This window comes from Artemia sp. Qi Xiang Cuo, chromosome 9 (assembly GCF_049724085.1).
Source record: "Artemia sp. Qi Xiang Cuo chromosome 9, ASM4972408v1, whole genome shotgun sequence".
NCBI lineage: Eukaryota > Metazoa > Arthropoda > Branchiopoda > Anostraca > Artemiidae > Artemia > Artemia sp. Qi Xiang Cuo.
This window is the reverse complement of record NC_142802.1, coordinates 54,580,649-54,607,466: the sequence shown is the minus strand read 5'-3', so window position 1 is coordinate 54,607,466 and position 26,818 is coordinate 54,580,649. Positions and strand designations below refer to the sequence as shown.

The 26,818-nt window shown below is 34.0% G+C and overlaps 1 protein-coding gene across 4 annotated transcripts in view; it reads right to left on the bottom strand.

Annotated features, from left to right (window-relative positions):
- Nucleotides 1-4,015: 4,015 nt before the first annotated feature.
- Nucleotides 4,016-26,818, bottom strand: part of Alas (5-aminolevulinate synthase) — a 93,377-nt gene continuing 70,574 nt past the window's right edge. For all 4 annotated transcript variants that reach the window (XM_089094718.1, XM_089094717.1, XM_089094719.1 and 1 more), the window contains 7 exons: nt 25,703-25,910; nt 23,040-23,213; nt 19,751-19,886; nt 16,802-17,021; nt 9,575-9,843; nt 7,575-7,799; nt 4,016-5,007 (listed from right to left, as the gene is read on the bottom strand). In XM_089094718.1, the coding sequence (XP_088950844.1) occupies nt 4,903-5,007; nt 7,575-7,799; nt 9,575-9,843; nt 16,802-17,021; nt 19,751-19,886; nt 23,040-23,213; nt 25,703-25,910 (1,337 nt within the window). In that variant the 3' untranslated portion in view covers nt 4,016-4,902. The remainder of the gene's footprint in view (nt 5,008-7,574; nt 7,800-9,574; nt 9,844-16,801; nt 17,022-19,750; nt 19,887-23,039; nt 23,214-25,702; nt 25,911-26,818) is intronic.

Below are 26,818 nucleotides of genomic sequence, written 5' to 3'. Positions count from 1 at the left end.
AAGACTTGCTGGTTTCATATTTATCTCCCTCATCAACTTCCTCCTTCAGAATTTCAAAGAGCGACTCAAATTCGTCGACGATTTATTATTTGTCATCAAATACCTCGTGAGAGAAGGTGTACTCGAACGTCAGTTCAGCGAGAACCTTCTGGCATCCTTCTCTGAGGACTGTGAACGTGACAAGCTGACACTGAATGCAGATAAATCAAAGATCCTCAGGTTTTGCCCCTTAAAACGTGATCTGGAATTCCCGCAAGTCCCTTTCCCTGTTGTTCCATCTGCAAAAATCCTCGGAGTCACATTATCGATGGACCGCACATTCACCGAACACGTGGAGAAGGTTATTAAGGCTGGCAATGCATCACTTCAGACCCTAGTCCTGATGCACAGGTTTGGCTGCGACACTCAAAGCCTAAAAAATGCCTATATTACGTATGTGAGACCTCTACTCGAATACGCCGTCGCTGTCTGGGGACCTTTTGTCCAGAGCACCCACTACCTTTGCGAAGACCTTGAATCTTTGCAGAAACGAGCTGTTAACATAATCGTTGGTAACAGAAGTGACGACTACAACAAACTCTTGCAAGAACTGAACCTTGAATCTCTCAGCGACAGACGATTATCACTGATCATGTCCCTCGGCAAGTCACTGCTATCTTCGCCCCATCACAGACTGATCCTCCCACCCGATGCTCCTGTTAACCAAAGAACCAGATCCATGTCGAAGCTACAACCCCCGGTCTGCAGGACCAACCGCTACAAAAACACGTTTGTCCCCTTTTTCGTAGAAGCATACAACAAGACTTAGTATTATTTGTATTCACGTGTTAGTGTTCTTATAGTGTTCTTTTTTTTTTTTTTTTCATATTGTTGTAAAGACGACATAAATTAGCCATGGCTACGCTGTTCGATCTTAATAAAGCTATGTCTATGTCTATTCGAAGTTGGCAGGGATAGGTAGATAATGTATGGGAAGCAAATTGGTCTATACTATATTTAGCTTACGCTAGAGCTTCATCTTTGATTTTTGTCAGTTGTACTTGAATACAATTCATGTAAATGTTTTTTTTCTGTTTTTGTTTTGTGCAAGCATAAGCTTTGGCGCTAAGTTTTGATTGCTCGAAGAAAAAAAAATGGTATCTGCAAAATTCATAATCAATCGACTGCACTTTCAACAACTTACAGATTCTTCATACTCCATGAATGCGGCCTGACTTAAACCCTCGTGATAGCTTGCAACATGATATGGAATACGCTCCCACAGTCTGCACAAAGATGCTACTCGCTTGGTATCTTCAGAGTATGTTAGAGAATTTCTAGTTAATAATTAAGTTTTCCTCGGAGTTGATGTCTCTGGATTCGGTTGGATGTTTAATTGAGTTGGTGGAATCATGCACTACTCCCCTGCTTAGCTTGTGATTTCGAGGACTGTTAGGATGAGTGATTGGATTCTGGATTTTGTTTATATTTTTTGTTGGTATTTGTTTTCTCCCATGTTCCTTCCTGGACATGGAGCCTTACGGGGGAGATTAAGTTGTGTTGGATTTTTGTTGTAAATTCTTTGACCAATAATAGAACTCAGAACTCAGCTTCATCGCTTAAAATGAGAAAAATATTTTGCCACTGTTGCACACTTCTTTGAGTGACGAGGTTATTGGCTGTCTCGCATGAGTAGAACAATTAACCAAATGCTAATTTATGCTGCGCGTTCAGAAGCAATTCTGCGCAGCAGTAAGATGTGTAAGTAGCGACGAAGACCACACTGCCTTTCCATCATAAGCACAAACAACAAGTAGAACAATAGGAATTTTTTTTCGTAAGACAGTGGAACTTAAATGAATATTTCATTTCATTTTCATTTCGTTTCAAAATTTCGAAACTTTACTTAAATGAAAGTTTCTTTTATAAATTCATTTGTGTTTTGCTGAGGACGGCCCTAGGATATAGGGTTGCAATATTCACTTAAGGTTCCACTGTCTTACGGAAAAAAATCCCTCTTGTTCTACTTGATATTTGTGTTTAAGTGAGATATGCTCTGAACAAGACTCAGCTGAGAAACTTCCCAGTTGTTAGAGCCCTGGCTTTCGACACCTCGACGAGAAATCCGAGCTAGTTATGCTTAGAATGTATTATATATTACCAAGAAGTTACCCTTTTCGACAAAAAAACGGAATTACCAGTAGACAAATCCAAGCTAGTTTTGGACTTCCATTAGAGCCTGGAAGGATTGATGATAGGTGCGAGGTGCCCTGGAGAATCCTCAGCAAAGAAAGAGCTTTTATGATTGTTTGGACTTTGATTGCAAAGCTACACGTAGTGGAAGGATTGGGCAGGTTTGGGGGATGTACGCAAGATGTTCATGTCACTGAAGAATTGATATACATCTAAAGTTCACTAGAAAAGGTTATGATTTGAACATAGACCAAACAAATCCATCGAAGGAGAAAATTGATTCTGAAAGAAAGGCCGCTTTTGGAAACTTGTTTAAACAAAGACAAGACAGTTCTGTGATTTTTGTGCTTGACAAGCTATTTTTCTAAGTTTCGCCAATTTCACTGAAAAAAAAAAAAAAAAAAAAAAAAAATTCACTGGAAAGCCTGACCAGATTCATTTAAAATTTTATACTTTTAGTTCGAAAAAACATGTTGAAGTTGATGTTTCCCTTCGTCGTCTGCTCAATATAAAATTAATCTCAATTTTTTTTTCTCAAATGAAGGTATGCCTTCTAATGTCTCGTCAAATGAGCCCCGGTGACATTGCCCAGAAAAATTATCTTGGAAAACTGTCCAAAAATCCAATGAGAGAAATAGTTGAAAATTTTTAGATCGACTTTATTTTTGTTATTTTGCTTGGGTATTCGATTTTAGCTTCTTTGACTTTTATACTTTGCTTAATGATTTACGGCTATGATCATTGAGAGTTCAACAGACGGACATTGCTGGTTCCAGAAGACTATATTACACCATTCTTGCAAAGATATTGTTTATAAAATATGAAATTTAGTATCTTTATAGGACATATTGCATCTAGAGCTTCCTCCCTTTTTTCTTTTAGGACAGGTATATCCTCTCCAGTTTACTTATATTTCGTGATTCTATATTCCTATTGCATAAGATTCATGGTTCCCTCTTTTTTTCGGGACTCGTGGTCCAAAATTGCAAGACTTGTGACCACGCTTGCCACCATAAACCTACACAATTCCAGACTGCCTTAGGAAACTTCCTATATCGCAATTCAACATGAAAACAGAAGACTTTAGTGCCTCTTGGGGGTCAACACTTTAATAAATATGGAAAAATGAACGGCGTCAGTAGAATTCTGGAAAGCACTACTTTTTGAAGATACTTGAATATTAAAGCTTCCTTTCCATTCCAAAATAAATGCTAGAACAATAAATTTTTTGTCCCTTTCTAACCAGCTTAAATTAATTAAATATTGTTTTATAGGTGCTTTTACTTAAGTTCAAGTTTGAATGGTTTCGGCTAAAGTATTTAAAGCCGTATTTTTCCATATGATATACCATCTTTATTAAACGGCAGCGGAAGCTTTGTTTCCGCTGCCCTATCAGTTTTCTATGCCCTTCTATCAGTTTTCTATGCCCTTTCTATTCCTATTAGTTTTCTATGCCCTATCCCCCTTGCACTATTGGTAGATTAGAAAATGAATATAATCTTTCTTTTTGACGACAGCCTGCATCGTCAAAAGGAAAGGCTTGACAGCCTGCGTCAAGGCCGTACCCAGAGGGGGGGGGGGGGGCTTAGACCCCCCCCCCAAAAAAAAAAATGTTTTCGTGAATGGTAAAAAAAACAAAAATGGATATAAACAAATTTTGTATGCGTTTTTTGAGGTTTTGTTTGTGTGTACCCCCCGCCCTGAATTTTTTTTTTGGGTAAAATCCCCTCCGAAAAAAGATCCTGGGTAGGGCCTTGGCCTGCGTCCTGGGATAACTGTTATCTGCAGGATTGCAGTAGCCTACGATTTCTTTTTGGGTTTTCCTAATAAAACTAAGACGAAAATAAGCTGCAAAAATAAAGAGTATAATAGAAACGCTTTCCATAAAATACCACCAGAATGACATTTGTCGCTCACGACTTTCAATTTTGAAAATTAAAATATAAAACGGTCAAATACGAGAGACGATTTGTACTTTACATTGTTAATGGACAGAAAACATATAAATGAGTCACTGGTTGAGTCCTTAAATGGGGAACGGAAAAAAACGGCCTGAAGAACTCATACATAAATAAAACTGGAGCAGTCATACTTTCAATTAGAAATAATCAAGTTTTGAACATAGAAAATCTAGCTAATTAAATATATTATTAATTCCCTCAATTTAACAATGTAATTTAATGATTCCGCTGCAATTCAGGTGTTAAGGTATCTGAGAACATAAAAAATGAAAAAGATGGATTCAAATGAATCAGATATTGTTCTGGATTCAAGCTATTCTTTTCACACCAGGAAAAAAGCTTATATAATTAACAATTATATTACTATGTTCTTTAACTAAATTAAAACATATTTTTCTTACTAAAATCAATGACTTGCTATAAAGAAAGATTTGCAAGTGTAGTTTAAATGAATTAGAGATAAAAATGTGAATTTAAAGGTAATTTACTAGAAAATATAGAGATGATACAAATTTCCCAGTCCCAAAACAAAAATTTGGAAAACTAGAAAAAGAACTTTTTAAACAAGCCGAAAGATACACACCAAATGAATTAATTTCGTCAAAAAGTAGAAGCGGACCTAGAAAACTATTTTTTAGAAGAATGATTCCGTCCCCCAAAGAGCCTAGGTCTGGTGCGTTAGCATAATATGGAATCGTCTCTCATGATCATGCCATGTCACCAATTACCAAAAGCCACCTAGCAATCTAAAATAACACAGTAAATGTGACTAAGCCGTAGCCATAACGAGAGGACAGTCCTTCTCACTGCAGTCAACGCGCAATCTTGACTCGTAGGCATCAAAAAGAAGAGGCTTCTTGCAGAAGTTGCAGTCCTGGAAAACAAAGACGTAATTTAGTAGATAGCAATAGCTATTTAGCATTCTCATTCCATAGTTTAAGCTACTTAACGTGAGAGTTTGAGATGGTTAATGATTGGAAAGTTAAAAATAATTCACAAACTAGAATTACGTTTACCAGCTTACATAAGTAACCCAGACTCATCGATGAAAAATTGTATATATCAACATACAAATAAATAGAATAAATCAATAGTCTTTTTTTTTAATAATTCCAAGCCAAACACCTGTGAGATAATGACACAAGGACTCTATAAAAACTTATATATGTATTTCTATTTTACTTTGAGAATCATTTTGTTTTTGGAGTAAGTTAGTTTATTTTCTTTATTTTACACTATATTTCGCTTAAGACGACTGTTGGTTATACAGCGGAAATATTCACTTAGGTTGTATATTATATTTTATTCACTGTCTTCAGAAAATTCTTTATCATCTTCTTATAATGTTGGCATTCTTTCCATAGACTTATTTTCATAGCAAACTTGGAGAAACCAGGAAAAAATTGCTTGTCGAGTTTAAAAATTACACAACTCTACTAAAAAATAATAAATAAATAAAAAATAAACATGCCACTATCATCTATTTTTATTTATTTGGCTGTTTTTATTAGCAAAAAGTCAATTTTTGCATTTCATATTCACCAGTTTAGAAAGCTAAAGGTAAGGTAAATAATGAGGCATTGGAATTTGCTGATCTCCTTTCATGGCCCTCCACCCAGGAAGTTCAATGGGGGGGGGGGTACCCATCCTAAACTTTCGCACAATCTTCCTGTTTACCTTCCCCAGATTTCTCCAAATACCCATTTATAGCTGGGTCGACTATGGCTGAGCTTACACAATCACGCCACTGATACCCGTTCTAAACCAAATAACCAGCGACACCAGGACTCGAATCCCTGTCGTCAAAGTTAAAGACTTTCAAGTCAAGGGTGCTAAACAATCATCTTGAACGGCTCAAAGATAAGTTTGAGACAGATAAGTTTAGAAAGAGGTCAGATAAATTTAATAGCACGGTGTTAGACAATTTGTGACCCCCCAAAAATTCCATGTATTTTACCCTCTAATTTCCAACAGTTTCCACCAACAGAAATAACCAAAATTTCTCCAAAATACACGCCGCCAGGAGCTCAGTTTATAGTCCAGCACAAGATTGAAAATACCTAAAGAAAACAGAAAATCATGGAAAACCCCAGCTCAAAATTATTACTAATGAAATAAAAAAATAAATTACTAATGAATTATTAAGTTTACGCTATTGCGTAAACTCAATAATAAAAAGTTTATTAACTGAGTTCATTCAAGGTCTTGAATTCCTTAATCGTGCTTAAGTTCATGTTGGATTCTTAATAAGGTTGGTACAAACTTCTTCTTCTAATTGTAAACAAAATGTTGCTATATTTATAATTCTTAATTAAGTTGGCATAATCTTCTTCTTCTTCTTATTGTAAACGAAATGTAGCCGAACTTATAGTTATAAAATTTTCCTGGTCTATCATCCCCATATATAAAACGTTAATTTTTTTTTTCGTTGAAATTTTGATTTTGTTTGAATTTTTTTATTTTAAGCAAGATATTCAGAACTTTTGTATTTACTTTTTCACTGTCTGATAAACGACTTATCCTATTGAACTCTTATTCGTTTCGTCAAAGAAAGGCAGTGTGGTCTTTAAAAATAAAATCAATACAGATTCAAGGTTTTCTTTCACAAATGGAAATAAATAAATACTTGACTCAACATCTTTCAATTATACGGATGTTTTATAATTTATCTTATAATTATGTAAATTTCATAAAATTTTTAGTCATTTACTTTTTGAACAATTTCAGCAAATGTTATGTTTCTGTGAAACCTATTTTTTTTAAATTATTTTTTTCCATAATGAGCTGTTTTTGGCATAACCCTTGAATTTTATCACGCTTATTACAGCGAATTCCTGTCAAAGCTCAACCAAGGGAGTTAAGGAAAATATCAGTTATAAAACTAAGAAGGCAAATGATGTGAAATGAAGCGAATTTGGACATTAATGAGTCTGTCTTGAAGCTAAAGTACATCTTGCAATGAGAACGCAAACGAGGTGAATGTGTCTTAAAAGTTTAATGTAAAAAAAACGCATTACTTGTTATTTACAGCATATATGTAAAGATGAAGGCAAAAAAAAAATTTAACAGTGTATTTAAAGTAAAAACTTCTTTCTCATTGTACCCCCCCCTCCCCCCCCCCTAAAAAGATCAATCTCAACTGCTCGACAGAAAATTCACTCAACTGGGTTTAAGATCATAAATGGAAAAGCGACAGCTTTTCAATTTACTATAAAATTCTCGTAGCTCACCAACCGTGGAAACAGTTAGAGGTAATATCTTTTAGAGACCGAAGTAGCGCGTAGCCCGTAGTAGCGAAAAATTCGAAAATGCGTTAAAAAAATATCAAGTGAGATTAAAGATTTAAAGATGATTCAGGAATGATAAGTACTACATAGAGGCCAAGCTTCCAAAAAAGGGGGCAATTTCTTTAAAACAAATAATAGGCATAGAGCATGTTACCTTTCCACACTTGAGGCCTTTAAATTCAAGACCAACATCTCTCCAAACTTTGACCATATCTTCAACAAATTCATCCATCATCTCAATAGTGTGGTGGGGCGACGGTGCGATTCGGAGCTTTTCTTGGCCCTTAGGAACAGTAGGGTAGTTGATAGCCTGAACATAATGGCCATAGCTTCGAATAAGCTCGTCAGAAATCTTGGTTGTCAAGATTGGGTTGCCAACCTATAAGTGATTCAAATAAAAATGCGTCATATTAAGCCTGTTCCTCCCATGAAAGGAACCATTTAGGACTTAGATTTGGACACTTAAGGGGTATGAAGAGAATATTCCTCCCATGGCTAGTCTGATGGATCCCTTGGAGGTGTTATCAGGACACGCCGGCCTCAACACTGAGATAGACATATTTATAATGAAACTGTGGCCAAATTAGGATATTTCAGTCCAAATTTCAAATAAGGCTCAGATTCCCAATTATATTAGACAATTTTTCCTTATTATTTTCATTATTATTCAATTTTTTTTGCTTTGTTTTTTTTTTCATTTAAATATTTTACATCTATTTTTATTTATTTGCTTGTTTTGTACTTTTATTTGCCAACCTATGAAAGAGTCAGAATTATGCTGAAGAACGTAATTTGTATTTCCACATTGCAAGGGATCATAAGGTAGGGCCGTTCAAATGTTGAAATATAAATATGCACTTTTTTGTCATAATGAGGGATCTTGATTAAAATTTAACACCAGTTTACAATTACTAGCAGTTTTTATCAGGCTTGTACTGGATATTGATCTTCAAATATTATGAAAACTCATTAAAAAAAAAAAAACGTATTCTAAACATTCCAGATATTTTTCAATACTAAAATCATTATACTTAATTTCAACGATATAAAACCGATCAAATGATTCATTTTCGTTCTTAAAGTCCTCTTATATTCTGTTAATAAATAGATTAAGGTTTTTTTTACATGGACTTTGATACACCTTACACCTTTCACAGGAACAAGTCCGGAGTGTTGAAACATAACTTGACATAATCATAATCCTCATATTTGTAGTTAAATACTAGGAGGATTCATATAAAAATAGTTAAATGCGAAAAAAAAAAAAAAAAAAAACGGTAAGGCTTGGTCAGAGAAAATTAAAGCTTATGAAATAAAGAACCTTTTGTATATCAATTGAAATTTCAATCAAGCCCATGGTGCCAGGGTAGATTGTTTCCAAAAGTTTTGAAAATTTTCAAAAAAAATCTTTTTTTAATTTCCGAGGAAACGTTTCATAGAATAATAAGGAACAATCTGGACTCTCCAGAATTTTAGGACAAGGCTAATGCCTCCACAAAGTCCTTCCTCCCTAAAAAAGTAAAACTAGGTAGCTTTCATTTATATAACCTATGCATAGATTATAATTAAATTCCTCACTTGGTTTACTGGTGCAATTAATTATTAATTAATTATTTATTAAACTAGCCTTCATTTACTTTATTTTAGTTTAAGTATAATTATTGTTGCTTTTTTTCATTTATTGTTTTGTTGTTTGATTTGTTATTTTAAATACTGCCATTGTTGTAGCGATTTGATTTTCAAAGTTTCTACGGTTGTTTATTGTTTGAATTTATTATTGTCGTCCATATCAATGAAATAAATTGAGCATATCCAGATGTCTTGAAAATGTACTTTTTGCATAGCATAGAAAACTTCGTTGCCGCCCTACCAACCATTTGAATAAATGTGCGTGTGGTTCAATAACTAATACGGCAAAATGAGGTTTTTAAATAAATAATGGTTTATCAGTCAGTTTAATTTAATTTAGGAAAAATAATTATTAGTCTTAAAAAATCAGTTGGTAAAAAAAAAAATTCACTAGCATTTATCTTTAAAAAAGAATAGGATTTATGCAAATATATCAACTGTTCTGTAACGGAACAATCACAAGATTTGCGTTTAACAATCGCCTGCCACGAGCCTACCCTTATCCTAGAGAACATCATTACTTACAAACACAGGAATAATATGAGAAGGCGTGTGCTCCACAGATATTCCAGCAGACTTCAATTTGTTCCTCAAGTAACGAACGTTGGCCTGATGCTGAGCTCGTAGCGTTCGACCTTCATCTGAGCTCAAAAGTTTTACTGCCTCAATAGCACCACCCAAAACAGGAGGCGGAAGTGCAGTTGTAAAAATGAAGCCGGCACCATAACTACGAATCATGTCAATGAAGAGTGATGAACTTGCTACGTACCCACCAATGTTTCCAAACGCTTTGCCTGAAAATTACAATGAGACAATAAATATCAGGTTTTCCTAAAAATTATAACTTACAGCTGTAAGCAATAGTAGCTTTTAAGACAAAACCGATACTGCTACATCTGTTTTAAATTTAGTTCCAGTCAATAACATAGGGGCCGGCAGCCTCACCTGGAGAGATTGCGCAGAGTAAGAGCAGCAAAGTTTCTAGGGCTCTATACCCTGTTGAGAATTACCACCGCCTTTGCTGAAGATAAGCATAACATTCGATTCCAATCTTACAGAGTAATGTAGCTTCTGATCAATTCTTGTCTGTTATATGGGCTAACCACAGCATATTCAAAAGTCACTTTAACATCAAGATAAATTTAGACACTAGCGAACCAGCGGGGGTTTCCCAAACTATTTTACTAATTTTGTCACGTGAAAAGAATTTTTTTTAACTACAACAACTTTGACAGGAGAAAGTAACAAACATTATTGTTGCAAAACAGATACATCAAATCTTATTAAATCAACTTAGAGCCCAAAACTGAAATTATCTGTCTGGGAATGTTATAGCTGCGTTAGATCACTCTAGAAACTCAATACTCAAAACAAATCCGTAAACAGTGGCATCAAACACGTGTTCGGATTGAAAAATTTGATTACAAATACTTGGAAAAATGCTTTTTCGATCAAATAAGAAGTAAAAGTTAGTAACATCCAATTATTTAGCTTTTTTAACTTGATTGATTTCAATATTATTATTATTATACTATTATTTAGACCATTAATACAAAAATTGTGGAGAAACTAACAGAAAAAATTCTAATCATATAAAGAAATACGCTTCTGCCACATAGATTATTCTATGCATACTTTTCAAAAGTGTATTGCGAGTATTTAGAAGGAAACCAAGCAAAAATTTAAGATGTTTAAGACATTCTGCTTTATTTTGAGAAGAAAAAGAAGACTGAAAATTGATAAAGCTTCTGCCCGAAAACTAACTAAACGGATCTATCGACAGATATTAGCAATAAATAATCAAAAAACGTCCTTCATTTATATAAACGCGTTTGAATTCATTATGGGCAAACAGGGAATAAATAAATTGGCACGAAAGTTCTAGGAGGAAACAGTTCAAAATAAAATATTATAAGCCCTGATTAAATCTTCAAGAAGTACAGTTATAGAGCACCCCCGCCCCCTCCTTTACAAATCAAAGGATTTTAATTCTGTAAATGTAAAAGGTAATAAATAAATTAGAACAAAAGTTGTTAAGAAGCACTTAAAAATAGGATATTAAAAGCGCTGGTTTGATTTTCAAGAAGCTTAATTTGATAGTACCCCCCTCCTCTCTATAAACAGAAGCATTTTAATTCAGTGTGTATAAAAAGGTGAACTATAATTTAGCATAAATTTCGTTAGGAAGTACCAAAAATAGGATATTAAAAGTGATGATTACATTTCCAAGAAATTTAATTAGAAAGTAGGCCCCCCTCCCTCCACAACCAGAAGCATTTTAATTAGGTAAGTGTAAAAGGTAGAAATAAATCAGTACAAAAGTCATACGCAGGGACTTAAAAATGGGATGATAAAAAGACTGATTTCATTTTCAAGAAGTTCAATTTGACCCCCCCCCCCCGCAAAAAAAAACAAAAGAAAAATAAGCATTTTCTAGCCAAAGAAACTATTCTAGGACAAAAAGAAAAAACAATCAATACGCCCCTTAACGTGTGCCTTACACGTACATTACATATAAATGTTGTGAATGTCCGAAATTCCTTTTTCTCTGATTGGATTCAATCAGCTTTGCGAATTAACTTTTTCAGTCTTATACAAGCTTTGATGGTAAAAGTTAAAGTTATGTTAGGTTATAAATATCAGAAATGGGTTAAAAACCTAACCTAACCTGTCAACATCAAACCATGCACAAGACTGAAAAAGTTGACTGGCAAAGCTGGTCAAATCAAAGATATTTCGGACATTCGCCGGTGAATGTCGACATTCACCAATTTCGGATATTGACGGTAACATATACACTGTGTATAGTCTCATTTCAAATGGATTGCAAAACCTTCCATACAGTAAAGGTTTTCCAAAAGCTAATTACCTATAAACTGATAAGCACGGGACGAATTTGGCAAACGCCTTTAAACCATAATAAGGCAAATGAATTTCCTAATAATTAAAATCAATTTTCCCCTACTAAAGACCTCATCCACCAACAGGAAACTTCTGATGAATATATAGGCTTTTTTTCTTAAAGTTTTAATCTGTTTGAGACCAGATCTTCCTTTGTAATTTTTTTTTTTTTAATGTCTTATCTAGCATCTGTTTTCAATGACATTGGAAGCTACTGACGAGTGCAAAGTCCGCACACGACATCGGTTAAAGTAACACCTGCTACAATCTAAGAAAAGAGATAACATTTTGAACTTGGCTTCATTCTAATATCATCATTATGGTTAAGACACGGGCATCAAGGGGTTCATTGGGATGACAGATTACTTACAGATGTTGTCTATTTCGTTCTAAAGCGCAAAAGCGTCAATCCGTATTGTGAAATAAAAAGTAATAATTAGTAATACTAGATATGAAAGGTTCAAAAGAAATACGATAATAGTCTGTAGCTCAGAATTAGTAAAAAATACACAAATAGTAAAAACGACTCTGTAATAGTTGATGTGCTTTTTGCTTTATGCTCTATCACAAATAGTTTTACTACAGAGGAATAAATAGCCAAATTACAAATAGCCAACTCAGTGGGGAAAACTCCATTACAGAAAATTTGTAAAAAAAAAAGAAAAAAAAAGCTCGACTGATAAGCTAGTCGACACAAAAATTTAATTTCAAACAGTTCGTGGTAACGAACTGTAAGTAAGGAGCGACCCGGCTCAATGGTAACCGAAACTCTAGAAAACGGGTTTTTAATACCAATAGATACATCAAAAGAATCAGATTTCAATGCTGATTTCAAATATATAACTTTCATAAGGTTTAGTGCTACCCATCAAAAGTTACGCGCCTGAGAAAATTTGGCTGATTTTCAAAAAAAGGGGGAAAGACCCCCTAAAAGTTATGGAACCTTAATGAAAATCACACCATCATATTCAGCGTATCAGAGAACCCTACTGTAGAGGTTTCAAGCTCCTATCTACAAAAATATGGACTTTTACATTTTTTGCCAGAAGAAAGATCACGGATGCGTGTTTAGTTGTTTGTTTGTTTTTTGTTTTTTTTCCCAGGGGTGATCGTGTCGACCCATTGGTCCTAGAATATCGTAGGAGGGCTCATTGGAATAAAAATTAAAAGTTTTACTGCCCTTTTAAAGTGACAAAAAAAAATGGAGGGCAACTAGGCCCCCTCCCACGCTTATTTTTTTCTCAAAGTCACCCGATCAAAATTTTGAGATAGGCATTTTGTTCAGCATGGTCGAAAATATGATAAATATGTCTTTTAGGATGACTTAATCCCCCGAAGTTCCCAGAGGGAGGGCTAAAAGTTATGAACTTTACCCAATGTTAACACATAATATAGTATTGGTTATTGGGAAGTATACAGAAGTTTTCTGGAGGTTTTTTCTGGTAGTGGTTGGGTTGGGTGGGTCGGTGGTTATGTTGGAGGATCTGTTCATGAAGGAAGTTTTCATGGGGGAAGGGAAATTGCCATGAAGGGGGCGCCGGACTTGCCAGCATTATTTATTGGTTATTGGGAAGTATACAACCATTTTCAGGAAGGATTTTTTCTGGAGGGGGGGCTAGAGGAGGGGGTTACTCTGGAGAATATTTCCGTGGTGGATGTTTATTTGGGGTAAGGGACATTTCTATGAAGGGGGCGCCGGATTTCCAAGCATTATTTAAAAAACGATCAGAAATTAAATAAAAAAAAACAAGTTTTTTCAACTGAAATGTAAGAAGGAATATTAGAACTTAAAACGAACAGAAATTATAACGTATGTGAGGGGGTTCTCCCCCAAGTCAATACCTCGCTCTTTACGCTACAGTTTCTTTTTAGTGCTTTAAAAAGAGCTATCTATTCTAATTAAACGGCCTTTGTGATTCAGGGGTTTGGGGCTGTCCCCTCCTAAACGCCGCGCTCTTTACGCTAAAGTTTGACTCTGTCTCACAACTTTATTTTTAAAAACAATAAAAAACTTAAGCGTAAAGAGCGAAGCGTTGAGGAGGGGACAGCCCTTTCATATACGGAATAATTACATTTCAACTGAAATGTAAGAAGGAATATTAGAACTTAAAACGAACAGAAATTATAACGTATGTGAGGGGGTTCTCCCCCAAGTCAATACCTCGCTCTTTACGCTACAGTTTTTTTTAGTGCTTTCAAAAGAGCCATCTATTCTAATTAAACGGCCTTTGTGATTCAGGGGTTTGTGAATCAAAATTTTTTTTAACTTTTAACGTAAAGAGCGTGGTATTGACTATGGGGAGAACCCCCTCATATACGTAATAACATACACGTAATAAAAAAAACAATAAAAAAACAAGCGATACGGCTCAATAGTAATCGAAACTTTTAAAAACGGAATTTTGATGCCAATAAATGTATCAAAAGAATGTGTTTATAATGTTGATTCTAAATATATAAATTTTATTAAGTTTAGTATTACTCATCAAAGGCTACGAGCCTGAGAAAATTTACTCGATTTTTTAAAGAGGGGGGGAAACATCCCCTACAAGTGAACGAATTTTAATGAAAATCACACCGTCAGATTCAGCGTATCAGAAAACCCTATTACATAGGTTTCAAGCTCATATCTGCAAAAATCTGCAACTTTGTATTTTTTGCCAGAAGAAAAATATACGAATGTAGAAGTTAGTTACGCAAGTTAATTTGTAAAGACATCCATTTAGCAAAAGAAAAGTAAAATTTTTATGCAAATAAAAGCTGCATTAACTAAAAAACGATCAGAAATTAAATTTAAAAAAACAAGTTTTTTAAGCTGAAAGTAAGGAGCGACATTAAAACTTAAAACGAACAGAAATTATTCCGTATGAAAGGGGCTGTACCTTCCTCAACGCCACACTCTTTACGCTAAACTTTGACTCTTTGTCACAATTATACTTTAAAAATAAATAAAAACTTTAGCGTAAAGAGCGAGGCGTTGAGGAGAAGACAGCCCCTTTCATATACGGAATAAGTTCTGTTTGTTTTAAGTTTTAATGTCGCTCCTACTTTCAGTTTAAAAAACTTGTTTTTTTTTATTTATATTTTGTCAAAAAGTAATAACTTCCAAATTACAATTAATGGGAAAAGGGTATTATTCCTTTATATAAAAGATGTCATACGTACATAGATCTAGAAACACCTACTAATGTATATATATATATATATATATATATATATATATATATATATATATATATATATATATATATATATATATATATATATATATATATATATATATATATATATATATATATATATATATATATATATATATATATATATATATATATATATATATATATATATATATATATATATATATTAATTTAAAGCTGTAATAAGTCCAATTAAAAAAATCCTCTCCCGCAATAAAAAGCCCCAGGGAAAAGAGAATTTCTACAAAATTATAGCTCAAAATAAGCTTTCCTAATCCTCTTAAGAGAATCTTTTTTTTTACAAATTTCATTCAAAAATATGGTTACCTTTAGAAAATACTATATTAGATTCAAATTAATTTTAGATATTCGGACGTAGCTGTTGCACTGAGAAACCTGGTGTTGTAGCACGACGATACAATTAAACGAATAAAAATGATTCGAACAAGCATTAGAACAACCAGGGGCGAATCTCCAGCATTTTTATTGGAGGGGGGACAAGAGGGGTCCATATCTGGATAGTCAAAGGGCATGGGATGCATAATATTTTTCTCTCCACATTATTGGGGGGGGGGGCAACTCCCCCCCCCCTTGCCACCCCCAAACGGCACCCCTGAGAACAACTATGGCAAGAAAAACAGAAACTGAAACTATTATGAAATGAAGAGGTACAATTTGTAATTAGAAAATAATATTTCACTCCTAAACTAATCGATACGAGAGGATGTTTGTTTTATTTTGTGGCATCAATTTGAGTAATCACACTGTTACAATATAATGCTTGATTATTAAGATGGGCAACAGTGATTTTGTTGAAAGCCAAATCAGTACTTTTCCTACTGCAGTAACATTTCATGATTCCAAAAATTTATGAAAGAAGTATATATCTTGATTTTGCTTCTACTTAATCACCGCTTCTCTCTCTGTGTTTATTGTTGCAAATTTGATGAAACGTACTTACTACTGATTTGTATTTATTAACGGTCCAAGCCTCCTCTGGTAAATCATGGCGAGCGAGAGCTACTTGCACGCCAGGGGGGAAGGGGGGACAAATAAACCCAGGTGATTACTGAAAAACCAAGATTGGGACTGAAAAACAGCCTAGCACTGGTTAGAGAAACAGCTGACCTTTCATTTCGAAGCATCAAAAACCGTGAACTTACGAAGAAGTTGTCATTCGTGGAAAAACTAATGATTCTTTCTTGCTAAAAAATAAACCAGAATGTTTGACAAATCACATGTAGGATGTCACGTGTAGCAGAAATGTGAAAAGATAGACATCATGCTATGCTGGCATGATTAAGTTGCATAACCGCACGTACGCAAAAACTTTTTCGTCTAAATCTTATAATAGTTTAATAAAACAAGAAGCCCAAGCCACAACGAAGGAATAGTACCCAAAAAAACAAAAGTCTTAGAATATTTAGCCACCAAAACTTTTATGGCAAAGCTAATACAATAAAAAAAGCAGAATACTCACCTTTTTCAGAGCTTTTTTAAAAGGTTGTTCTTTGTCTTCTCAGTCTTCAGAACAAGTTTCGTCTGTTTTTTAGATCAAGTGAAAAAACAAACAGATTATGATATAAGAAAAAGGGAAAGACAGTGAGGGAGAAGAAGAAAATCACAATCCTATTTCCACATAAATACTTACCAAGAGTACCAGAAACAATATCAATCTTGTCAGCAACGCCATCTCGCTCCCCAATGCCTGCACCTCGTTCACCATAAAGACCCACAGCGTGAACTTCGTCAACGAAAGTGATAGCTCCGTATTTGTGGGCAACATCACAAAGCTCTTCCAGAGGGCATATAGCACCAGTCATAGAATGTACTGTTTCGAATGCAACTATTTTTGGGACATTACGATCCACCTAGAATGTAAATAACCCAATTACTTAAGATGACTCAGCAAATTAACATCGAGTCTTTAGTGAAAAATATACAAAACAAAAGGCATATTCATAATCAACTTTTACTAATACCAAAATTCAGGCAATGGCAAATTTTAGAACCAGCTGAATCTGAAACCGTTTACAGTGATGTCTAACTGGCATAAAGAATAGAATCTATCCAAAACCAAATTTTAATTGAATTGAAGGAGTTAGGGCTAACAAACTAGAAGATTTCAAAACAGTCTGATTGGGTTGCCCTATCATAATCAGGAGATGAATTGAATTGAGTCTCCCTTCTTATCAAGATAAGAAATTACAGCCTTTGTTGGTTTCAAATTTAGTCTAGACTAGGTCATCAGCATTAGATAAAACTGGTTTTCGAAATGGGCTGAATCTCATATTGTTAGTAAAAGTCAATTGCGAATGGGGCTTAATGAATATACATTAAGTGATATTTTGCATTACGACAAAAATAGTGACAACGAATATGCATTAAGTGATATTTTGCATTACGACAAAAATAGTGACAAATCAGAATGAGTTTACTCCGTTAATGCTTCTTTTTATATTCTTTGAAACTGAGAACTTGACAATATTTCTCATTACAGCAAAACTAAGCAAGTATAAATTAAATAAAACATAAGACTAACATCTGTCCCAATAATGCACTTTTTGCAAGGTTGTTTTTTTATTATGTCATATCTTCTATGAACTTTAAAATAAGACATAGCAAGAAATTGAAACAATGGTTTCTGCTATTTACATGCTAGACGGGCGTAGCCCCTTTCCATGGAGATAGACGACGAGATTTTTCGAACTCGTAAAATCTTATCCTTAAATACTCGAAGACACTGCACAGGCTTAGAGTCTATACGATAATACATAATGCTATAATGGAAATTACAGTTGATCAGCAAAAGTCAGCAAGACTATGGTAAATACTGAAAGTATAAGTATCTTTTCGGTTTACAACCAAAGACTTAAGAAAAGAATGATGCTATATAAGTCACTAGGCTGTGAAAATGTTGAGGTGTCAAGAATAATGCTAAAAAAATTTTAAGCATAAAGCTGGTAACAATTACTGAAAATATAAATAAGAGATTATGAACAACATTTATTATAAGCTATGCTTGAAAAAAAGAAAGAAAGAAAATATGGAAATACTTAATATGTACAAGATTTGTGACAGGATTGCTACTGACACTTGAAGAATCCCCTAAATAAACCAAAAAGTATAAAAACAGAAGCTTACTACAGTCGCATCTTCACTTGGCTTTTTTCTATAAAAAGTATTCAGCGAATTGTCAGCTTTTCGAAAGTTTCCTCGGAAACAAGAATAACTTATCCTTTTAGAGTTATACATAAAGCAAAACTAGAAACCGAAAAAAAATTGCACAAGAAACGCGAAAAATAGCAAATATTACTAGAGAAAAAAAAACTCATGTATTCAAGCTTATGCAACCCTAATTCACAACCGAAATCAATTAGTGTTGTCGCTAGTAGCGATAACCCTAATTGATTGTATTAAATGTAAGGGTCCTAAGTGGCCAACAGGAATTTTACTATTAATGGTATAGACTGACAATAAACGAAAACTTCAATGCCTGGAATCCATGGTGAATGTCAAAGAAAAACTTTAAAAAATGCCCTTACACACCAACACACGAATAAAACGTGTTAAGATAGTTATCACAGCTAAAACACGAGTTAATTTTTTTTTTTGATTTAGTAAGCTACACCAACGACCATAAACCACATTTCAAAGACGGTATATTTTAATTGAGAGTTAATCAAATTAACTCTTTGAGTATTAACTCTTGACTATTAAGAATTAAATGACCAGCATTTATTTTATTAACATTTCATCTTAGACTATTCTTCATTTTCAAGAAATATATTTTTAACATAAGAGTCAAGAGTTAGTTGGTATTTCGACGATAAACACAAGAAAGAAGAAAAATAAAAAAAGGCTTCCTTTATTTGGTTCCTACATAGCCCATATGAGTGATCGTCTGTTGTAATGGAAAAGACTTTATACACTTTGATAAGGCGAAGGACACGGCTTATTCTTCACTAATCTTGAGAATAAAATTAAGCTGGAAGAATTTCATGAAAATACTCCGCTCCAAATCCGCGTAAGTAAACCTTTGCCAAGGCACCACCTCCAATGCTGAGGATATAAGGTGATTCGATTCCGTTCCCCCCCCCCAAAGAATGCACTAGCTTTTGGAGACCCCCAGTCCTTGTTGGGCTAACCACCCAACAAGGCGTCTTTTACCTGGTTACAATTCATCAAACCTCGTGATGGACCGATGTAGACTAATGGTAAATCAAATACATGAAAGTACCTTGCGCCACGAATTTAGAAAAAAAGAGCTCACACAAAAACTGGGCCTTAGCACTTAAAGTTAGGAGACTAGTCCCACAAAAAATAAAACTAAACAAATTTTGTGTTAAACTTAAGAGGATTTACACAGGAAGGAACATAATATAAGGTCAAAATCTTGAAAAAAAACACACGATACGAGTCTGGTAGCATAGATGAAGGATCAAATAGGCATCCTAGGCCAATTCGGGGCTCATTTGAAAAATGCTTACGCCATTTTGTCAGTGGTGCAGCCACATCACAACCTTGAAGTTTGCATTAAATAAACGAAGATATACATGATAGGTAAAAAACTAAGACTGTTTCGAAGAAAAAAACTTACTTTTGAAAGCAGTTGTTCAAGATGTACAGGATCGTTGTGTTTGAAAATGTGCTTAGGAACGCCACTATTTTTTATACCTTGAATCATTGAGGCATGATTCCCCTCATCTGAGAAAATATGACATCCCGGCAGTGCTCTTAAATTAAAAGAGAAAAAATGTGGTTAAACATGGCAAATTTCTAAAGCCAGATTTCATTTTTATAGATCTGTAAGCCGGCTTTGCATTGGTTCTATACCCCCATCCAATCTGGTTCCCATAGCCCACTTGGAATGCAAACTCTTTTCCACTGATCAACAGTGACTTTGCATATTTAATCTGGTAATTTAGCTCCTGAAGTGGCAAATTCAAGATAAGCCGAAAGGCCACATCTAAAGTTGGGTTCTTATTGAGTTCGATGGAAAGCAAATGCTGTAAAATTATTCACTTCTGAGTTTCACACGAAAATACTTGGGGGATCAGAATCAAGTAATTAATTTTGTTATGATCATTAGTTACAGCACTGAAAAATCTAACATAGTACAACTTCAACATTAAAATGAACATTGAATTATCTCCTGATTGGACATTGCAGAATAGAAGCAGAGCCTGTCGCAAGACAGGCATAGAAAAAGAGAAAAAAGGACCAGAGGACCAGAAAATATTCCCACCCAACACAAAATTTGAAGTCCTCTTTCCTCACCCCTCCCTAGCCCAAAAAGGAAAAATCCTATAAGTTTCAACTTGATACGTCAGCCATGGGAAGAAACAGGGTAGACTTACAAAAACTACACGTAACATTCGCCACCATTTTATTTAATAAAACTTACTGACCGTACAGCAGGAGATTGTCTCTTGCTTTGGGTACCCGATGTATAATGTCACGCGATTGTTTTCAAATCTGAGTGTTATGGACCAGAACAATTACATAGGTAGATGTATTATTACATACGCTATTCTGACATAATTAACACTGCGTCAAATCTTTTCGAATATTTTTGTGTTTTATTTTTCAATTAATATAAATCCATTTCTACATACAAAATTGCATAAAGACTTTGATTATAGACAAATCTCTTATTTTGGTGTCAATTAATAACTGGTAACATTCTTTTTTATTGTAACACACTTTCATATCGATATCAATGGCAACGCTCATTAATACTGATAAAAATAATACGTTGCCAAGAAACACACCTCTATTTTCAATGATAAAAACAAAATTGCATTATTTCCTGTTGAATGTCGAAATTATTTCGGGTCAGAACAGGAAGCCCATTATTGGGTTAGGCCCACCGGGAATCTCTAAATTATAACACTTTTGTGTTCATCACCAGCCCCCGATACTTTCCTCCTTAGTGTTGCAAAGGAACCCTATTTTGTCGAGTTGGACGCTCCAGCTAAGGATAAAATTCTCAAAGCGATCAAGGCTATAGAAAACCAAATAGGACCTCGTATAGGCGGTCTACACTCAGGATTATACAAAGAGTGTCAAGAAGGCTCTATGGAACAGGCACAAGGCATCCTTAAGGAAGTTCAGAGGACTAACTCCTTTCCAGAGTATTCTCCCTTTCTATAAGAAGTGTAACAAAACCGAGTGCAAAATTTACTGTGAGGTAAAAGCCATTGCTATGATATATCCGGCATAAGACTGTTGAGGCACTTTAAGGAGACACAAAAAAATACCCAGAGAGAATAAAGCAGGTTTGCGACTAGGCAGACGTTGAAGTAATATGGCTATAGTTTAGTACATGGTTCGTAGGTTTATATAAGGCAGTGTTGGAATAAAAGAAACTTAAACGTTTACTGTCCTAATCGTGGACAATCTTCCCTTCCTTTTATAAAGCATACACGGAAAGTAAATAAGCCTATACGAACGCACCTGTAAATATAACTGCAAATAAACCCATTGAAGGATACTTAGGAGTATATCCTCATTATCAAGAAATAAAGACGTCTGGACCACTCTTTAGTTTTGGTCCCAACAATAAAACAAAATGAAGAATTCAAGGACACTTAACATCATCATCAGAAAAAAAAAAGCCAGCAAAGCATTTTATTTTTACGTTTTCCGTTTTTCTTAGCTTTACGATTTTTTTTAGTTTTCCCATTTTAGTTTACGTTAAAAGTTTTGTCCTTTTTTATGTCTACATTCTAATTTTCACCCGTTCTTCTTGTGCTTGTCATCTTTATGTCTCTGATGGAAGAAGACGATTAAGTTCAAGTTCCATTTATTTCCATTTATTTCTGTTTACTGGATCTCTTACTTAAAGATAGTTACCCAATACCTCGACTATTAATTATTTATTTTTAATATTATTTGAAACTATCGTTATTTGCATTTCTGGTAATACTAAGATTGAACTTGACCCCTGCCTTTCCCTACCCATTATTGTGTTCCATCAAAACTGGCATCACCAAACCCAGTGTCAGTGCATAACTATATAAAAAAAAATCGCTACACAACGCGCAGAAAGGGCCTAAACTGACAATTATATTTATCTTTATATTGCCACAATTAAAAAATTCAAACCAGTTATTTGCAAAAAAAAACAACATGTAAACATTCAAGGTAAAAGATTTTATTATAATTAGCTATAGGGTAATAATTATAACCAGGCAAGATTCTTGGAATTTGTTGCTATTATTATCTACAGGGTGTGCTGAGAGGGAAAAGATGACAATGAATCCCCTTCTCCTCTTTCAGTGGATTCGTACTGAAAAAAATTACATAAATAGTCCAGAAAAAGAAGAATTTTCTTAATAGTTTATTAAACTTTTGAATTAAGAAATTGTTCTTTTTTTAGAACTTTTGTTTCCGGACAAATTCGTACAAATATTAGTGAAAATTACAAAAATAGAAAGATATAACTTTTTCTTTCTAGACAAATCCGTGTAAATGTAAACACAGACACTTTTTAAAGGATGTGTAAAAGACAGGATCTTTTGGAAAGAGGGCACCCCCTTCCCTCAGTTTTCACAGAGAAATTTTTACAAATGAGTTCCATTGCAAAGCCATGGTTCTAAGTTATAATAGAATTATACCCCCCCCCCTCATCGCCGTATGATCCTGTTGAAACTAATAGTGAGGCACTGAGAGGACAGTTGATATTTGCACTTTTTATAGATTTCAAAATCTCAAATGCCAGAAGCTAGCATTAGCAATTTTATTTATTTTTTTTAAGAGAAGGAAAATAGAAAAGAGGTTTTAACGGATAGTTCAGTTGATTTTTTAATTGATGATTTCTTTTCTCTCTGCATAAGGACAAACGGCAAAAGCTTTACAACTTTGAATTATACATAAATACATACTTGGCAAGAGTAAACAAGGTTGTGTCATTGGCAACATAGCAGGAAGTAAAGAGAAGGGCACTCTCTTTGTCATGAACTGAAGCTAGTTCTTTTTCTAGGTCTTCATGGAGCAAAGTGTTGCCAGAAATATTACGGGTTCCACCGGATCCAGTACCATGCATATCAATAGCAGCCCTAAAAAAACAATGTAAATATATATATATATATATATATATATATATATATATATATATATATATATATATATATATATATATATATATATATATATATATATATATATATATATATATATACATATATATATATATATATATATATATATATATATATATATATATATATATATATATATATATATATATATATATATATATATATATATATATATATATATATATATATATATATATATATATATATATATAATCGCACCTCAATATACTTCTTCGCCAGTGAAATGATAAAAATAAAGAGGAGAAAGTATCAGCTTAAAGTTCAATTACAATCTTTACTACGATAAATAACATATTAACAATAAAAATAAGAGATAAACAAAAAAAAGGAAGATGTTTTGCTTAATTATAACGGGTTAACAACGTCACTTGATACGAAGATACATATGTTAAGACTCACCTAATACAAAATTAACTAACAAAACTAAACAAATATGCGCATGTAAAAAAAAAAAAAAAATCTAATTGGGTAAATTTCGATCAAGAAAATTGAGCATAAAAGCAACCGAATAGATGTACCAGACCTGAAATAAATAGAGATGTATAGAGAAAGAAAGAAGAATTGGTCCTATAAGAAAAAAGGAAGAGTCGGTCTATTACTAATTTTTAATTATTACTAATATTCTAAAAATGCATTGCTAGCCGTACCTCGTTGAGCAGCTAAGCTTTAAAAGGAATATTCATGAAAATTCTCAGACCAAAACCATTTTTGGAAATATCTTACTAAACATCATCATACCCTAAGCAAAGGGGCATATTTTCGGCTTTGAATTAGAAACTAAAATTGTTCTAGCAGCTCTTTATTAGCCCGTCGTATTTGCCAAAGCGTATATACTTCGCAGGAGATAGAAGAGACAGATACCTTCGACAAAAAAAAATTAATAATAATAAAAACAAATAAAAAATCCTTACTTCTATGTAAGACTACCTAGCCTGATTCTATGTGCTACAAATCCAAGTGAGGGTAAATTCTTCAGCTGTATTATACCTCCTAAAACTGTTAAAAACCTATAAAAAAAACTATTAAAAACCTATCATCCTATCAAATTTATCCCAAACCCACACATCAGGGAAACGCTTCGTAATATAAGACGTTTTTGTCATCTTTATTAAGTAATTTATGTAGCTCCATCACAGCCTACTTTAAGGCGTCTAACCTTTTCTTCTACAAGGTTTATCGAAGCAAACTTAGAATTCAACTACCTAAAATACATCCCGCAAGGCTGCACGGCCAATGGATGCATAGCCTTCATTTTAAGAAAGTTACTAAATTCCTATAAGGTAATTAAATGTCAGATACACCCTTTCAGTTCGGACACTACGATAGATAAACTTCTTTTAAAAAGAAAAGAAAGAGTTTTACTGAGTATTCTTGTGCATTCAAACAGGAATGGCTCAAACGTTGTGTTATATATGGTGGTCTAAACAGCGCTACGTGTGAATGCCTCTTAAACCCTACACTGGTGACCGAAAAAATTCTTTTGGACTTGGTTAAGGTTAGGGAGAAAAATAACGACAAGATTTATCAGGGGCATACATGTACCCTTGAGGGTCCGCTAGGAGGCAACTTCAAAATTTGAAATAGCAAGCCCTGTAAAATGCTGCAGATTTTGAATCTCAGAGAAAAAAGAAACAGGTTTTGTCTGAAAAATTACGTCTGATAAATAGTTCGTGGGAAGATGTCCGTATCAAAAGCTCTAAGCACTCAAATCTCAAAGTAAATGTACAATGGAATTCATCAAGGATAAGCTTTCACAAACCAAAGTGAGTTAAATATTTAAATAGAAACTGTGTATTGCAGAGTCGCATGCCTCCAAAAATGCGTATAATTCTTTCAAAAACTTTCTAAATTTCTCCAAAACAATGGTTAGAGGCAAAACACGTTTCTTTTCCGGGATAGTTTCATAACATGCGGCCTTCTACAAATGTAACTGTTCGGAACCTCAATGTCGCTCCCGGCACTCCCCGAACAAGGGATCCACGTTTTCTAAGCCCAGAGAAATTGGACAGTTTTTTTCTGTTATTGATTACTTAACCAATCTTTTGACCTTTAAAGGCCTATTTTTGTTGAATTTCTTTGCTTACCTAATCGTTGAGTACTTGGGACTTTTTATAGACATTTTTAACTAATAATTGAAAAACCTTCAACAAAACTAAACTATTTTAACAAAATAATGTTAAAAAAGTATACAAGATTTTGTAGGGATTACTATTTGAAATTTCGAAGTCGTCCCCGAACACCCCCTTAATAGGATACGAGTGCCTTCGTTCAATATATCCTTATTATTTCTACTGACCCGATCAACATTAAACAAAATTTATTTTTTATTCCGATACATAGTTCTTGAGATGCTGACTAAAATACACATTATGTAGAACACCTATATATATATATAATTTGGTTTGATTTTAGGAAGCTATACTTACTTGGCAGCTCCTTTGACTCGTTCATGGCAAGAGACTCCAAGATAGTCATTAGAACACCAAACTGTGATTGGTCGTTCCCCCCAGGTATATTCTCGAGCATGTGGAAAGTTATGTGCCTCTCTGAGAACTCTCTTGAATATCCTATAGGAATGATCCTGTTTTTTTCTCGCGATTTGATCATGGAAAAATCTATCGTAGTCAAAGTACTCTGTAAGAAAAACACAATTGGGTCACTCCTTTTAAGATGCCTTAAGACTCTATAATAAAGTTTATTTGATAAATTAAAATACTCTAGTAAAACAATACATTTTATATTTTTCTAGGCTCATTGGTAAAAAAGATTTACAAGTTGGCAGTGGATATATAAAGCCTTCTTGAGAAAATATTGATTTATTACAGGTCAGTTTTTCTCTGTCGAAGGTGTCCAAAAATTGAAATAATACGTATCTTGGGCCGAAAGATCCTAGTTTGCACACAGAAGAATGGTTAATAAAACAGTCCATGGGCGGAAGAATCTTCCTAACCCATGTGTGAAGGGGCATTATTTTTCCCGACATTTCCAACTAACTGGTCTACCTTAAGGACACCCTAGACGGTCAATCATTTTGATCAAAAGCTTCTGTCAATCAATTGATTAAAGCATGATTGAGTCATTCAAACTTTCTATCAATCACCATCATCGCTTGACTCAAGCGTCGAACAGGTTCCTAGACGGTCAAATCATGCTTTAATCAATTGATTGACGGAACATTTTGATCATAATGATTGACCGTCTAGGGTGTCCTTCAGCTTCCAAGAATATATACGGTGTTTATGCAATAGATAGCTTTATCATTCAAACTAATATCAAGTAGGTCTTAAAGTCATCTAGGTCTTTTTCTGAGTTTTTTTGTAGCTATTTATATTTATCATCCTCTCCCTAAACCTTCCCTGCATCTCAATCCCTAGAATTAGCATTTTTTGGGGTTATTGAGGCAATCTTGTGGCACTAATATCCTGCCATTGCCCAACTGCTGATAAACAATAGCAGTCTTCTTCGAGATTTCTCTATAAATTTTTTTTTCATATTTCTCACTTTATTATATTGCTTTGATACCGGAAAAGCCAAAGGGGGAA